This window comes from Capra hircus, chromosome 4 (genome assembly GCF_001704415.2).
Source record: "Capra hircus breed San Clemente chromosome 4, ASM170441v1, whole genome shotgun sequence".
Lineage (NCBI taxonomy): Eukaryota > Metazoa > Chordata > Mammalia > Artiodactyla > Bovidae > Capra > Capra hircus.
The window spans coordinates 24,957,908-24,976,126 of NC_030811.1; the positions used below are offsets into that span (position 1 = coordinate 24,957,908).

Below are 18,219 nucleotides of genomic sequence, written 5' to 3' on the forward strand. Positions count from 1 at the left end.
TTTTTTTACTGGACTCCCTTATCATTTTTCAAAACACTAGACTAAGTCCTGGAATTATTTTATTTTAAAAATATATTAAAGTATGTACTTGTTAAGGAACAATTTAGTCCCTAGTACTATCTTCAGTCGTGTCTGATTCTGTTGGAATCCCCTGGACTATAGCCCACCAGGCTCCTAAGGAACAAGAGGTCAACTGAAATAAAAAATTACTGCTACCATGTGATCCAATAATTTCACTCCTGAGTACATATATACAAAGAAAATGAAAAACATTAATTGGAAAAGATACATACACTCTGATGTTTCATAGTACCATTATTTACAATAGCTTGATATGGAAGCAACGTAACTGTCCATCAACAGATGCATGGATAAAAATGTGGTATGTATACACACATCCACACCCACAACCCCCTACACACTGGAATACTACTCAGCAATAAAAAAGAAAAAAATTCTGCCATTTGAAACAACATGGATGGATCTGGAGGGTGTTATGCTAAGTGAAATAAGTCAGACAGAGAACAATAAATACTGGATGTCAACATTTACATATAGCAACTAAAAAATAAATGAATGAATAAAAACAAAAGAGAAACAGACTCACAAACAGAACAAAATAGTGGTTACCAATGGGAACACAGAAAGGGTAGGGGTGAAACAAGGGTAAGATTAAGAGGTACAAACTACTATTATATAAAAACTAGACACAAAGATATATTATACAGTACAGGGAATATAGCCAGTATCTTACAATAAATCTAAATGGAGTATAATCTGTAAAATACTGAATCACTGTTAAACATATGAAACTAATACAATATTATAAATCAACTATACTTTGATTAAAAGAAAAAGAAAATTACTTATGTGGGAATCTATCATAGAGAGATTGATGCCCAAAATATAGTTACTGAACTTTAGGGATGGCTTAAACATAATATAAATTACAACTTAGACTGGTTTTCCATGGTATGTATAATTGTAGTATTATATAATTATATAATTTTAAAGGCTCAAAGTGAAAAAATGTTGTGTTGATTAGATTCTCAGATCAGTCAGTTTAAATCAGACAATGTAGCTAAATGACGACAAAACAAAATAAGACAAAACTATTGCACTGGGGTACTTTAACAAATTGGTAAACAAAAATTTAGGCTTCCCTGGTGTCTCAGACTGTAAAGAATCCGCCTGCAGTGCAGGAGACTTGGGTTTGATCCCTGGGTTGGGAAGATCCCTTGGAGGGCATGGCAACCCACTCTAGTATTCCTGCCTAGAGAATCCCCATGGGCAGAGGAGCCTGGTGGGCTACAGTCCATGGGGTGGAAAAGACAGACATGACTGGGCGACTAAGCACATGAGATAAAAATTTAGGAGAACTATTGATATTTATCTTGACTGAGGATCCTGGAAAACAGGTCAGGTAAAGGTCAAATAAACAGAATCTCAACAGAGTTACTTGACACTTTGCAAAGCTTGAACCACTGATTCTTCAGGATGAATTTCACACTTATTCTTGTAGCCTTTAAAATTTCAGCTATCAGTCACCTGATTAATCATCCTTTGAATGTAAGAAACTGGACAAATAATCCAGAAGCAACTAAGCAAGAGTTAGAGGGGGAAAAGGGGTATAAAAAAAAGAGTTACAAATATATGAAACTTCTTCATGTATTTTGGGTATCAGTACTGTGTCAGACATATCTACTACAAATATTATCTGGTCTGTGCCTTGTCTATTTTTTTTTTTTTTTTTACTGCACCGTTTAGCTTCTGGGATATTAGTTCCTTCAGCCAGGGATCGAACCCAGGCCCTCTGCCGTGAAAGTGGGAAGTCCCAACCACTGGCCCACCAGGGAATTCCCTTTTATCTTTAAAAAAAATTTTTTTGACAATGTCATTTAATGAGTAGAAATTTTAATTGTGTTGAAGTTCAATTTGTCAAGTTTTCTCTTTATGATTAGTGTCTTTATGTCATATCCAAGAAAGCTTTACTTATCTCAAGGTGGTGAAGATAATCAGTTTTCTTCTTTTAGTTAGTTAGTTCAGTCGCCCAGCCGTGTCCGACTCTTTGCGACCCCATGAATCGCAGCACGCCAGGCCTCCCTGTCCATCATCAACTCCTGGAGTTCACCCATACTCACGTCCATCGAGTCAGTGATGCCATCCAGCCATCTCATCTTCTGTCATCCCCTTCTCCTCCTGCCCCCAATCCCTCCCAGCATCAGAGTCTTTTCCAATGAGTCAACTCTTTGCATGAGGTGGCCAAAGTACTGGAGTTTCAGCTTTAGCATCATTCCTTCCAAAGAAATCCCAGGGCTGATCTTCAGAATGGACTGGTTGGATCTCCTTGCAGTCCAGGGGACTCTCAAGAGTCTTCGCCAACACTACAGTTCAAAAGCATCAATTCTTCAGCGCTCAGCTTTCTTCACAGTCCAACTCTCACATCCATACATGACCACAGGAAAAACCATAGCCTTAACTAGACAGACCTTTGTTGGCAAAGTAATCTCTGCTTTTTACATGCTATCTAGGTTGGTCATAACTTTCCTTCCAAGCAGTAAGCGTCTTTTAATTTCATGGCTTCAGTCACCATCTGCAGTGATTTTGGAGCCCCCCAAAATAAAGTCTGACACTGTTTCTACTGTTTCCCCATCTATTTCCCATGAAGTGATGGGACCAGATGCCATGATCTTCGTTTTCTGAATGTTGAGCTTTAAGCCAATTTTTTCACTCTCCTCTTTCACTTTCATCAAGAGGCTTTTTAGTTCCTCTTCACTTTCTGCCATAAGGGTGGTATCATCTGCCTATCTGAGGTGATTGAGATTTCTCCCGGCAATCTTGATTCCAGCTTGTGCTTCCTCCAGCCCAGTGTTTCTCATGATGTACTCTGCATAGAAGTTAAATAAGCAGGGTGACAATATACAGCCTTGATGTACTCCTTTTCCTATTTGGAACCAGTCTGTTGTTCCATGTCCAATTCTAACTGTTGCTTCCTGACCTGCATATAGGTTTCCCAAGAGGCAGGTCAAGTGGTCTGGTATTCCCATCTCTTTCAGAATTTTCCACAGTTGATTGTGATCCACACAATCAAAGGCTTTGGCATAGTCAATAAAGCAGAAATAGATGTTTTTCTGGAACTCTCTTGCTTTTTCCATGATCCAGTGGATGTTGGCAATTTGATCTCTGGTTCCTCTGCCTTTTCTAAAACCAGCTTGAACATCAGGAAGTTCACGGTTCACGTATTGCTAAAGCCTGGCTTGGAGAATTTTGAGCATTACTTTACTAGCGTGTGAGATGAGTGCAATTGTGCGGTAGTTTGAGCATTCTTTGAGTTTGCCTTTCTTTGGGATTGGAATGAAAACTGACCTTTTCCAGTCCTGTGGCCACTGCTGAGTTTTCCAAATTTGCTGGCATATTGAGTGCAACACTTTCACAGCATCATCTTTCAGGATTTGAAAGATTTTCTTCTTAAGGATGGACTAAATTGGGTTTTATATTTAGATCCATAATCCATCTTAATTTTTGTGTTAAGAGTGAAACAGGGGTTGAGATATCCATCTATTTAGCATCATTTGTTAAAAGGACTTTCTTTTCTCTATTGAAATTGGTGCTTTGGTTAAAAAAAAAAAATCAACTGACTGCATATGTAGGAGTCTATTTCTGAATTTTATTCTGTTCTTTTGATCTATTTGTCTATCCTTAAGGCAATACCATACCCCTGTGATTACTATGGCTCTATACAGAGCCCTGAATTCAGGTAGTAAGTATGAGACCGTCAACTTTTTTTTCAAGATTATTTTAGCTAGTCCAGAGTCTTCACATTTCCACTGAATTTTAGAATAAGTTGGGATACTGACAGAAACTGCAGTTTAAATTGGTTTAAATTATAAACCAATTTGGGGAGAATGGGCATCTCAACACTTTTACAGTCTTTCAAACCATAAATGTGGTTTATTTCTCCATTTATTCAGGTGTTGTTTAATTTCTTTTAATTACTTACTTCTGTATATTTGATTATGATACTAATATAAAAATTTAAAATTTTTCATTCTCCTTTTTTTTTTGAAGCAAGGAAAATGACTTTATTTGGAAAGCCATCTGACCAAGAAGATGGCAGGTTAGCACCTCAAAATACTCATCTTATCAGGGTCTGGATGCCAGGTTCTTTTTTATAGATCAGAGAGAAAAAAGCAGTGAGGAACTAAAGTGAAAAGGCAGAATACAGAGAGAGTAAATAGTTCATTTCTAAGTGCTCATTGCTAGCATAACATTGGAACTGCTTTTTAATTCTATTGGCCTTGTATTCTGTAAGCTTGTTGAATTCAGTTATATTAGTATATCTTTTGTAGACTGCATGATGTTTTCTATGTACACAATAACGTCATCTAAAGATGCAAACGGTTTCACTTGCTCCTTTTAAATCTATATGCTGTTTCTTTCTTTTCTTATTGCACTAGCTAGTACTTCTGGCACAATACTGAATAGAGGTGTTGACAGCAGACATCTTTTCCTTGTCATAATCTTAACGGAGAGGGTTTAATGTTTTATAATGAAGTGTGGCACTAGCTGTATATTTTTCATAGATGCCCTTTATGAGGCTTATGATTTTTTTTATTCCCAGTTTGTTAAGAATTTTTATAATGAATAGGTTTTGGATTCTGTCAGATGCTTTCTTCACTTATTGAGATGATCTATGGTTTTTCTCTTTCATTCTGCCAATGTGGTGAAATATAGTGACAGATTTTTAAAAGTTAAAACAACACTGTACTCTAGCATAAACCCCCCTTGGCCACTGTGCATTATTAGCCTTTTCATACTGCTGGATTCAAGTGGCTAAAACGTTCTTAAGAATTTTGTATCTACATTTACAGGGGTATTGGTCTGCAATACTTCTTTGCTTCTAATGTCTCTTTTGAGTTTTCTTACTAGAGTTAAGCTGCTTCCTAAAAGGATTTAGAAACTGTTTTGTCTTCTTCTGATATCTAAGAATCTATACCAAACTGGCATTTTTTTCTTCCTTAAAGTGTTGATAGAATTTACTGATATAACCATCTAGCCCTAGCATTTCCTCTATTGGAAAGTTTTCAATTACAAATTCAACCTCTAATTCCTTAAGATTTTCTAATTCTTCTTGTTTTTGTAAGTTGTATCTTTAAAGAAATTTGTTCATTTTATCAAGCTGTTGAATTTGACAAGTTGTTTATAATATTTCTGTAATATACTTTTAATGTACAGAGGCTTGTAATGATTTCCCCTTTTCATCTGTGATGTTGATAATCTGTGTTTTTATTTCTTTTCTTGATAAGTCTTGCTAGAGATTGACTAACTTTAGTTACTTTTTCATAGAACCAACATTTCACTTTTTACATTTTTTTATTATAATCCATTTTACTAATTTCCTATATTCTAAACACTTATTTGGGATTAATTTGTTCTTTTCTAACTTCAAAGATGAAAGATAAACTTCATAGGCTCTATGTAGACGCGGGGGGGTGGGGAACTCTTATTTTCACTATTCAATTAAGTAAGTAGCGCTGATATGTACTGGCCTAGAATTTTAACAGGTACCAAGCCTACTCTAGTACTCTTGCCTTTAGAATCCCATGGATGGAGGAGTCTGGTGGGCTATAGTCCATGGGGTCGCTAAGAGTCAGACACGACTGAGCGACTTCACTTTCATTTTTCACTTTCATGCATTGGAGAAGGAAATGGCAACCCACTCCAGTGTTCTTGCCTGGAGAATCCCAGGGGTCGCACAGAGTCAGACACGACTGACGAGACTCAGCAACAGCAACAACAGCAACAAGTAGCAGTACACAGTCTGAATAAAGTCAGACCTCTCCCTGCAACTCCAGACTTGAATACACAACTCTCACTTCAACATCTCGAGTAGGCTATTACATAGGCATCTCGAACTGAACACATGAAAAATTAAACTCCCAATTCAAGTCAGAAGCCTCCACTTTCTCATTTCATCCGACAGTAACTCCATCCTTTAGTTTTTCAGGCTCAATACTCTAGAGTCATCTCTTTCAACCCTATATCCAATCATAAAATGTTGTTGGTTCCACCTTTAAAATATATTGAGAATCAAAGCTATTTTACTCATCATTTCTATCATTACTATTCTGATCTGAGCAATATAGTCCCCCTTGCTTAGATTTATACACCTCGCTCAGAGCTCTCTTTGCCTCCATCTGTGTTCCTTTTTAGCCTATTTTGAATACAGTAATCAGTGTGACCTAATTAACACATAAAGCAGATTGTATCACTCCTCTGCATGCACAATACCCTGATCTGGCTCCCTGTTCAGAGTAAAAACCAAAGTTCTAACAATGACTTACGAAGTTATTTATAATCTGTTCTGCCAATAGCTGTTCTTACCTCTCTGCTGCTGCTGCTAAGTCGTTTCAGTCATGTCCAACTCTGTGCGATCCCAGAGACAGCAGACCACCAGGCTCCCCCGTCCCTGGGATTCTCCAGGCAAGAACTCTGGAGTGGGTTGCCATTTCCCTCTCCAATGCATGAAAGTGAAAAGTGAAAGTGAAGTCGCTCAGTTGTGTCCAACTGTTCGCGACCCCATGGACTGCAGCCTACCAGGCTCCTCCGTCCAAGGGATTTTCCACCTACCTCTCTGACCTCACCTCTAATTACTGTCTCCTTACCTCTCTATTCCAGCCACAAGGGGTGTCTCCTTGATGTTCTAAACAAAGCCACATACTCTCATCCTAAGGTCTTTGTTCTAGCCCTCCTTTTGCTAGGAATTACCTTCCCCAAACTATCTACTTAGATCACTCCGTCATAATTCTTCAACTTTCTGTGCACATCTGATTTCTAAATGAGGTCTACTATGATTACTCTACTTAATAGCCGCAACTGTCCAATTCTTACCCCTTATATTTTTAATTCTGTTTAACTTTCCTATAATCCTTATCAAATTCTAATGCACTATATTTGTTTATTTAATATGTTTATTGCTCCTCCCCACTAGCTTGTAAGTATCTCCTGGGCAAGTATCTTGTTTGGTTCACTGGTGTCTCTCGTATGCCTGGCATATTGTAGAGACTCTACACATCTGTTAAATAAATGACACCAGTACTTCAGAAGCTCAGTAGAAGATAATTAATACAAAATGTGCAAAACTGCCTGAAAACTTGTTTTTCTCGTTCCTTCTTTATTATAGAACTCTCTCTAAAAAATGGTAGAATCAGTTTTAGGCAACCTTTTCTTGGCCCTTTCCTAGAAAAAAACAATATAATTTTCATAAACTTTATTATAATCTCATCACCAATTTAGAATCCACGTTCTGGAGACTGAAGAAAGCAAAGAACCATTACTGGGTACATAGTTGACAGTCTACCAGCATTTTCTCACTAACAGGCACAATGATGATTCAAAAAAGGGGGAGAAAAATCTAAAAACCATTTTTGAAAGTGAAAGTCACTCAGTCATGTCCAACTCTTAGCGACCCCATGGAGTATACAGTCTATGGAATTCTCTAGCCCAGAATACCAGAGTGGGTAGTCTTTCCTTTCTTCAGGGGATCTTCCCAACCCAGGGATTGAACCCAGGTCTCCTGCATTGCAGGTGGATTCTTCACCAGCTGAGCCACAAGGGAAGCCCAAGAATACTGGAGTGGGTAGTCTAACCCTTCTCCAGTGGCTCTTCCCAACTCAGGAATCGAACTGGGGTCTCCTGCACTGCAGGAGTATTCTTTACCAACTAAACTATCAGGGAAGCCAATTGCTGATAAAATCATTTAACATTTTGTAAAACATACACAGAAAGCAAAACCAAGCTACTACAGAAAATGAACAGCAGTATAGGCCTTTTTCAATAAGGGGAATGATTTCTTACAAGGAAAAGTGAAGATCTACATGCCCCACTAACAAATACTGTAAGTACATATACATACTGGAGCTGTAACCAAGGGATTTCTTTCCCCAAACAAAATCTGGCCACACATTTTTAAACAAAATAATAAACTTACAGATCAGCAATCCTCAATGTTTTAGATGTGTTTTCAGTTTTCCATTATAAAAGAGTAGACAGAGAAGAATCTTGGAGTGTGGGTATTGTTTTGAAAAAGTTTCTAAAGTGATTCTGATGCTGACACATACATGAATAAAAAGAATAACATCACTTTTTCCTAACTTCTACTCTATTTAAGAAATAGAATGGAAGTCTGTGGCATACAAAATCATAATTTGATAGTCTTCAGGAAAACAGAAACTCATCATCAAAATTCTTAATATGACTATTTGAACTTGAGATACCTCCCTGTCCTGGTTTTTCCCATTAGCTTAGCTTTAAGAACAAACTGTCTGTTTTCTTTGGCCTACTTGCAGCTCACACAGCTGAAATTATTTACTTCGAAGTATTTTGTTTTGGTTTGGTTTTTAAAAATAAGAGAAAAATGAGTGTTCCCGGATTATAGCCATTTTAGACAGAGTATAGTGAAAACACAGGAAAATCCATTTATCTCCCAAACATACAAGTCTAACAAAATGAACAATAATGCACTTTTCACAACTATCTTCAGCTTATTAATATAATTCATAACAGATTAATCTAAATATATTCTGCTACTTGGCAAAATCATGATTATTGTTATAGCTAATCTGTGCCCGACTCTTTGTGACCTCACGCAGCATGCCAGGCTTCCCTGTCCTCCACTATCTCCCAGAGTTTGCTCAAATTCAAGTCCGTTGAGTCCATAACCATCTCATCCTCTGGTGCCCTCTTCTCCTTTTGCCTTCAATCTCTCCAAGCATTAGGGGATTTTCCAATAAGTTGCCTCTTCACATCAGGAGGTCAACTTATTGGAGCTTCAGACTCAGTATCAGTCCTTCCAATGCATATTCCGGGTTGACTTCCCTTAGGATAGACTGGTTTGATCTCCGTGCAATCTAAGGGACTCTCAAAAGTCTTCTCCAACACCACAATTCGAAAGTATCACTTCTTCAGCACTCAGCCTTCTTTATGGTTCAATTCTCATGTCCGGACATGACTAGGGAAAAACCACAGCTTTGACTATATGGACCTTTGCTGGCAAAGTGATGTCTCTGCTTTTTAATACCCTGTCTAGGCTGGCCACAGCTTTCCTTCCAAGGAGCAAGTGGCTTTTAATTTCATGGCTGCAGTCACTGTCTGCACTGACTTTGGAGACCAAGAAAATAAAATCTGTCACTGCTTCCACTTTTTCCCCTTCTACTTGCCATGAACTGTTGGGAGTAGATGCCATGATCTTTCTTCAGGGGGTTTTAAATTGTGTTTTGCTGATCCTCCACCTGCTGAAGGGCTGTAACCAATACTGAGTAAGAGAACTGGGGCTTATTTTCATCATAGGCAACTATGAAAGAATATTTATTTGTTTTGGTGCCAAGAACATGCAGACTCTTCTGCTTTAAAGTACAATGAACCTGGTGCCTGAAAGTCATTCGACATTAAATCTGAAATCTGTGTCAATGCTGAACAGAGAAAAACACTGTGTGATGTTGCTATTATGAAGCCAAAGCACTGCAACAGCTAACAGAGAAATAGATGAAGGAAGGGAACCACATATGGTCACCAATTCTGAGAATGAAGGTAAATGGACTGCAGTTCAGATGCTGTTGAATGAAGCATGAACAAGAATAGCTGGGGAAAGGAAGAAGTGACAAAAGGAGTCTTAGAAGTTAGCAGGAAGAAACGTTAGTAAGACCATGAAACTCACGGCAGATGTATTCACATAATAGGGATAAGCAGATACACCCTAAGAATATTCTTACAAACAGCTGCTTCCATCCCATGTTATGTATCAAAAGAGAAAACCGAAAAGTAATGATCTGTTACTAATTTCTCAAGCTTAGGGGCTACTGATGAACAAAGCTTGAGGCCTATAGTAAAACTGTAGTGCTACAACATTCATATAACTAAGTATCAAGCCAGCAAAGATGTTATTCCTACCAACCTCTCTTCACTCTCTTCTTATATTAAAGGAGAGTTTTCCTTCTTCTTTTAAGGGATTTTGGAGTACTGATAGAAAAAGTTTATACTGAACGTTACATAACCCTTAAGTAAAAGAAGCATGGAACTATGGCAGAAGTAAAATTTTCTATTTCCTTCCCAATACAAACACTAATGTATAAGTTACAACTTCATACCTGAGAATTCTTTTCTGAATGGATCACAGGTTTCTGACTTGAATCTTACATTATTAAATAGAAATATGTCTATTCAATTTCTATTTCATCTGCTCCATACCATTTTAAAAATATTTAGTGTTATCATATATTCCTCACTTCCCTTTAAACACTCAAGAACAAAGTCAACAAGTGAAAGTTAGAAACTTTTTAAAAAACATTCAATTTCTGAAGTTTATTATCACCTTTACCTCTTTAGTCTCTTCTGGGTCTGAATGATCCACAGTTATATAAAGATCATTTTGTAAATATTTCAGAGCACTAAGGGGATCCATTTGGGCCTTTTCTTCAAACCTAGAAAATGCAAACAAGAATAGTAATTGCTTTAGAGTTATGAAAAAGCATCAGAAATGTCTTTCAAATCTGGAGTGAAATACTCTGTATCTGAGGAGATACTGTGGATATACAAAAAATCTGTGTTTAAGAATCCAGAAGTAAGAATACTGCCACTTATATAAACAGTGTACATGTGGAGCCTCTGGAAACAATGGTAATGCCAGGCTGTGGTGCTGGAGACTAGATAAGAACATATCCTACCCTATTCTTAGGGACTTCCCTGGTGGCTCAGACAGTAAAGTGCCTGCCTACAATGCGGGAGACCTGGGTTCAATCCCTGGGTCGGGAAGATCTTCTGGAGAAGGAAATGGCAACCCACTCCAGTATTCTTGCCTGGAAAATCCCATGGACGGAGGAGCCTGGTAGGCTACGTTCCATGGGGTTGCAAAGAGTCAGACACAACTGAGCCACTTCACTCATTCACTACCCTCTTCTTAAAACTATAAGCTAAGATTAAGTCAACTACTAACACAGTAGATGTATCAAATATTTTTTATAACAGAACTACAGAAGAGTCAAGTGTGTTTCATAAAAACATAAGTAGGGATAAAATAAAAATACTTTCCTAGATTTGCGTCACATACTTTCCACTGGAGGTGTTTAACAGATACCTCAGAAACCAAAATGACTATAGTTTCTTTTAATGATTAATTATTTTTTAATGAGACTACTTTCACATCTCAGTCAGTAATAACAATAACAAAAACAGCTGTACTAACCATTTATCAATTGTTTGTGCTAGATACTATATCAAGCATCTTATATATATATTTTCATTTATCCTCACATAACCTCTATGACAAGTTGATGATCATTTAAAAAGCAAAAGAAATGAAGAACTGTTGCCCAGTAAATGAATTTGGCCATGCTAAAACCTAGTAAGCAGCAGAAACAGAATTAAACTCAAGTTTGTCTGATTCCAAAGCAGAAAGGAAACAATGAGTTCTCCTAAATTAAAAGTCTGCTTCAACTATATATTTAAATAATGATAATTCCTTTTGTAACAGAATTATATATGGATTTATTTCCAAAAAATTGGTATGCTTTTCAAAGTATTATACAAAAGGAAAGAAAAGACATTAAATTTCATTTGGAAAAGGAAAATAGTAATGAGCCTTTCATGACTATGTTCAGCTGACAGCATCAACAATTTCCTGTGTTTAGAACTAACCTCAATGAAAGGGTACCTGCAAGGAGGGGCAAAGACTGGCAAAATATTACAGTTTTCCTGTATCAGATAATACCCTGATTGTCACCAGCCTTACAACCCTCAGATGAGTTTTAGTCATGTTACACTACCATCCTGTCCACAATGAATTAGTTTTGGCACCTGAACCAAAAGCAGTCATCTTGAGCTTGCTGGGCCATTTATAAAGTGGTCTGGCAAAATTCTTTCCAGGATACACTCTCCAGGGAACTTTCTCTAAGATAAGCTCTTAGAGAAACTGAATGAGAGATACACAAGAACACAAAAACACAAACCACAGAAGGCAACAGGTAGAAGACATGAAATGGTGTAGATCCTTTCCCTTCTATCCTCTCCCTTCCTACCTAGCTACCTACCAAAGCCGTAAGGGAAGACAGAGTCAAGAAGTAGAACAAGAAAACCAGACAGAAAGAAGCAGAAAGAGAAAGGCTCAATTACAAGGAAAGTTACTTCAGTAGCTTCTAGCTAATCAGAACTGTCTCAGCATCTTAAACAATTCTTCATTAGGCTTCAATGTTCAAGTGCTAAGAAAGTACTTTAATTCTCTGGATATACTCTTTCTTTTCCAGTGAGATACTCTTAAGTATGTTTTTATCCTCTGTAATCTGATAACTTAATCAACACATATCTATGGTTCTATTAAATAAATCCAGCAAAAGCATCCATTTTCCTGGAAGTTGTGTTTTTTCAAAGCTTTTTTGGTTAGCCTGCTAAAACTTATTATTGGACTATGTCTGCCATCTAGAATTATATTTCAGCCAATAACTGTGCCCTCTACCTAAAAGAACAAGGGACTAATCCTATCAATAACGGTTTTCTTTTGCCCCTTTCTATCCCCCAATCATATGTTTGGAAACTTGAATGTTACAGAAGAGTGGCACTTTATTTTCTGTATCATGTGTCACCATTAAGAACAAATACACATTCTTGGCAGTCAACACAAATTTGTCTCCCTCCAAATTTGTATTTTAACTAAAATTTATATTTTAACTAAATAGTAACAAATTTCAAAGGCTTATTATTTGCTCAATCACACAAAACTGTCTTTCAACTTCAGTCACTTTATTTCATGAATCACACTCAAAAGATTTGCTAGTCTTTCATCATATAATTACAAATTTAAATAATTTGTTACTGATTATTATTTTCCTTATTCACTTTCATGCCTCACTTTGTGCATTTACTAGCACAAGTTACTAACAATGATGCTTTGTATCTAAAACTTAAAAGATGCCATAATATTTCATAGTATTTCAGATTCCCATAAATTGTCATTTTGCCTGCCCACTGATAGATTTTTAAAGGAGAAAAACTGCCAAAGATCAAAAATAATGTAGACTGCCAGACTCCTCTGCCCATGAGATTCTCCAGGCAAGAATACTGGAGTCTGTTGCCACTTCCTTTTCCAGAGGATCTTCCCGATCCAAGGATCGAACCCAGGCCTCCTGGATTGCAGGTTGATTCTTGACCATCTGAGCCACCAGAGAGGCCACAGAGGAGCACACAGACTTACATGATAACATTAACCACACTGTTATTTCTGTTATTTATAACTGTAAATAAGTTAGAAATAATCTAAATATTCTACAAAAGGAGACTAGTTATGTAAATTACACAGAGTAGAACACTATGTAGTCATTATATTTACTAATGTAAGGAATAAGACATTTATAGTACATCACTTATTAAAAGAAATCAGATTCAAAGCAAGATGATTCCTATTTTTTAGTTAAAGCAACAAAAATTTATTTGTGCACCTACAGTTCACTGGATACATAACCAAAATATTATTTCTGAATGGTGGGATGAGGGATGATTCAATTCTCTGCAGTAGAGAGAGAGGACTTTTTTATCCTTTTTTAACCATGTATTACTTTTCTAATTAAAAGCCAGAGGGAAGTATTTACAAGTAAATTCCAAGTCTTTTCATATAGTACTAAACAGCTCTTTTAAACCTCTAGTGGGCTTTTGGTCAAGAAATTTTTTTCAAAAACCAAACTCAACATTCTAACTATAGTTGTTGTATCTGATGTAGGGAAGGAAAAAAAAAAAAAAAACACCCCGACTATGATTTTCCCAAACCTGTCTTATCCCTTTAAAAACAAAGTTTAACATTAAGTAAAATACCAAGGAACAAAATTTTAGCAATGCAAAATAACATTAGCTGAAGGAAAGTTATGACCAACCTATCCATATTGAAAAGCAGAGACATTACTTTGCCAACAAAGGTCCATCTAGTCAAGGCTATGGTTTTTCCAGTGGTCATGTATGGATGTGAGAGTTGGACTGTGAAGAAAGCTGAGCGCCGAAAAATTGATACTTTTGAACTGTGGTGTTGGCGAAGACTCTTTGAGAGTCCCTTGGACTGCAAAGAGATCCAACCAGTCCATTCTAAAGGAGATCAGTCCTGGGTGTTCATTGGAAGGACTGATGCTAAAGCTGAAACTCTAATACTTCGGCTACCTCATGCAAAGAGTTGACTCATTGGAAAAGACCCTGATGCTGGGAGGGATTGAGGGCAGGAGGAGAAGGGGACAACAAGAGGATGAGATGGCTGGATGGCATCACTGACTCGATGGACGTCAGTCTGAGTAAACTCTGGCAGTTGGTGATGGACAGGGAGGCCTGGTGTGCTGCAATTCATGCAGTAGTAAAGAGTCGGACACAACTGAGTGACTGAACTGGAACTAGACTGGAAGGTACTTTAAGCTTAAATGTTGCTAATAAGACAGAATGTTGCTATCCATCCAACGTGACAATTCAGCCCCTTTCTCCTATAGATTCTATAGGAAATACTCTTACTTATTCATAGTAATGACAAAGCAACAGAAGCACCTCATATCTCTTATCAATTTGTTTCTTAAGCACAACTTGTGAAAGCAGAGTAAGAAATAACAGGTAAACATGATATGATAAAGAAATAAAAATCTATTTTATACCTACACAGAGGTTTTAATTTTATTCTATATATTAATAAAATATAATACACAATTATATAATAAACATATAAATACACATAAGTATGCATGTCTGTGTATATACATATGTGTATGAAGTGGAAGCGGCGGTGGTGGTGAAGTGGTAAAAACTCTGGAGTCAGAACACTCAGGATCAAATCCTGCTGTCACAGCTGAATGACCTTAGATGAGTTACACAATCCACTTAAAAATGGCTCCATTTCCTCTTTTACAAAAAGAGTAACTGTAACAGTAACTTCTCCACTGACTTATTGTGCAAATAACATGCAGGATTTAGCATACAAAAATTGTTCATCAGTTCAGTTCAGTTCAGTCACTCAGTCGTGTCTGACCCCATGAATCACAGCATGCAGGCCTCCCTGTCCATCACCAACTCCCAGAGTTCACTCAGACTCCATCCATCACTCAGTCCATCGAGTCAGTGATGCCATCCAGCCATCTCATCCTCTCTCGTCCCCTTCTCCTCCTGACCCCAATCCCTCCCAGCATCAGAGTCTTTTCCAATGAGTCAACTCTTTGCATGAGGTGGCGAAAGTATTAGAGTTTCAGCTTCAGCATCATTCCCTCCAAAGAAATCCCAGGGCTGATCTCCTTTAGAATGGACTAGCTGGATGTCCTTGCAGTCCAAGGGACTCTCAAAGAGTCTTCGCCAACACCACAGTTCAAAAGTATCAATTCTTCGGCGCTCAGCTTTCTTCACAGTCCAACTCTCACATCCATACATGACCACAGGAAAAACCATAGCCTTGACTAGACGGACCTTAGTCGGCAAAGTAATGTCTCTGCTTTTGAATATGCTATCTAGGTTGGTCATAACTTTTCTTCCAAGGAGTACGCATCTTTTAATTTCATGGCTGCAATCACCATCTGCAGTGATTTTGGAGCCCCCCCAAAATGAAGTCTGACACTGTTTCCCCATCTATTTCCCATGAAGTGATGGGACCAGATGCCATGATCTTCATGTTCTGAATGTTGAGCTTTAAGCCAACTTCTTCACTCTCCGCTTTCACTTTCATCAAGAGGCTTTTTAGTTCCTCTTCACTTTCTGCCATAAAGGTGGTGTCATCTGCATATCTGAGGTTATTGATATTTCTCCCGGCAATCTATGGTATCTATTATCATCATTAAAAGCTGTCTCTCCCCCCAAACTGTAAATTTTAATTACAATCTAACACTATTAGCAACCAAGGGAACAGATGTATTTTTCTACATTTTTCAGTAGCTTATCATTTGCTAAGGCTAAAAAACAAACAAGACTGAGGAGATATATATGAAAATGTTTGATTACATGATTTTGCAATTATATTGCAAAAGTAATGATGCAAAACTATAATATTTTAAATTGTATTCTGAAACATCAAAGTATAAAGAGATTATTTAGTCAACTATATCATCATATTTACTGTTAAGAGAATCAACAATAGGTCAGTCAAATGCCAATAATTCTAGAAATGATATTATTTGTAGTAGGTTAGGCCTTGAGTTACTTGAAGGTAAGTTCATCATGTTCATAGAAACTTTTTCCATTATTTTGACAGCTGCAATATATCCTTGCTTATCTTTAATAACTTTCAGCATTAAGATCTATCTTCACTTTGTACCTTTCTTTAAAAAAGAAAGAAAAAAATAAGGAGAGTAACAGGGCATTTACAAAAGTCACGATCTTCACAATATTTACACTGTCGTGTCACTAAATTTCCAAAGATAAAGTCACATCTCCAAAGCTTAGGTAGTATCAACAATAGCTGATTATGCTAAATAAAAGTTTTTAGTGAATTATTTTTATACCTGTGTTTTCTTATGAGGTACTTGCAATGCCGCAGTAAGTAATCTTTTGAAGGCCTACACAATTTCAGTGACCAGAAGTCATCTAATCTCATCTTTGGGGAGCATGATTTTCCTGGATTCCCACCAAATAAATAATGAACCTATAATAAATAAAGCAAATCAGATATTTTAAAAATGCATGCATACTCAGGAAAATCGTAGTAAAATTTCTTCATTTTGGTAGTAGTGTATAACATGTAACTTGTTTACTCATACAAAAAACCTAAAACATTCCTGCATGTCTACCAAAGGCTTCCTCTGATTTTTCTCAAGTTTTCATTTTACTTTAAAGTACTGTGATTACTTCCTTAAATTACATTTCATGTTAAAATAAGCTGTATTACCACAGTTACACTGCAAATGAAAGACATAAAAATAGAGCAATGGTAGTAAGAAGCTATCCTAAGATACAGTTTGCTTAGGCAACAAATAATGGGGATTATCAAGTTAATCAAGGGTCGATCATAATAAAAAATCATCTTTTAAAAAAACTGACACACAAGTTGAATTACTCAAGGTCAAAAATAGCTAGAAGTTTAAAAATTTTTAGCATCTTAACTTTTGTTGAATATGTTTCAATATGAATATAACTGAATATTAGCCCTAATGTTAAATATTAAATGAGATGTATGATTTGTGAAATAACTTTTAAAATATTATTCTATCATATAATTAATACTGTTAGATAGTTAGAATAGGAAACAGGAGTCCAATATAGCAGTGGCTAAAAGACAAAGAAAGGAAAAAGCCCACAAAAACAGAACAAAGGAAGTTCCAAGGACTGGAGTGAGAACCTCAGGTGAAGCAAACAGCCCTCCTGGCTAGCCCAATTTACACAGGGCAGGCTCAGAGGGAGGAGAAAAGTCATATAAAAAGAGGAGTCAAAATTGAGCCCAGCGCTTCTTTTGGGTTGGCCCACCCTCACTCCTAGAGGATGCATTTTCCCTTGCTTGGCAAATAAAACTGAGCTGTAGCACTGGTCCACTGCTTAAACTGAGCTGTAACCAAGCTGTAACACTGGTCTGCCACTTCAATTTTTGCTGTGGCAAGACAGAATGAGGAAATTACACGCTCCCCTGACAATACCACACAAGAAATGTGAAAGGAATGCCATAATGGCATAATGACACTATTAAAGGTTTAGTAATAGTCTGTATTCAAAGTGGTAAAGCTTTTTTTGATATTTTTAAACATTTATAATCAGCAGTGTTATACAACAGAGATATTATTTCTATCCTATAGATGAGAATTCATTTAACCTTCACTTTGGGAGACTCTAAGAGAAAGGGGTTTTAGTTATTTGAATGGTATCGTTTACCTAAAGATCTCAAATGATTGAGAATTTAACAGAGATAATATGGTTCTGTCAGGAATTTACTATATAATCTGAGCCCAATCATTAAACTATATGTAAAGTTTAAGGGAGAAATACCTAAAGAAACCACACTAAACACTTAGTGACACGAAAACTTCAGAATTCAGAACTATTTTCACAAGGCTGATGGAATAGATATGTCAATCACAGGAAAAATAAAGATTTCTTACACAACGGGAAAATCTAAAATCAGGAAGTTATATATATCTTTTCATATCATGGAAAAAGGTATACAAGTGCTGAAAACTGTGTATCTTCTACCTGAATAGTCATATTATAGAAACAATAGGCCATGCTATATATCAGATCTAT

At 36.8% G+C, this 18,219-nt stretch overlaps 1 protein-coding gene across 4 annotated transcripts in view; it reads right to left on the reverse strand.

Moving 5' to 3' along the window:
• The window catches only part of MKLN1 (muskelin 1), a 379,727-nt gene that overhangs the window by 6,280 nt on the left and 355,228 nt on the right, over window positions 1–18,219 (reverse strand). For all 4 annotated transcript variants that reach the window (XM_013963507.2, XM_018046917.1, XM_018046919.1 and 1 more), the window contains 2 exons: window positions 16,494–16,633; window positions 10,376–10,478 (listed from right to left, as the gene is read on the reverse strand). In XM_013963507.2, the coding sequence (XP_013818961.1) occupies window positions 10,376–10,478; window positions 16,494–16,633 (243 nt within the window). The remainder of the gene's footprint in view (window positions 1–10,375; window positions 10,479–16,493; window positions 16,634–18,219) is intronic.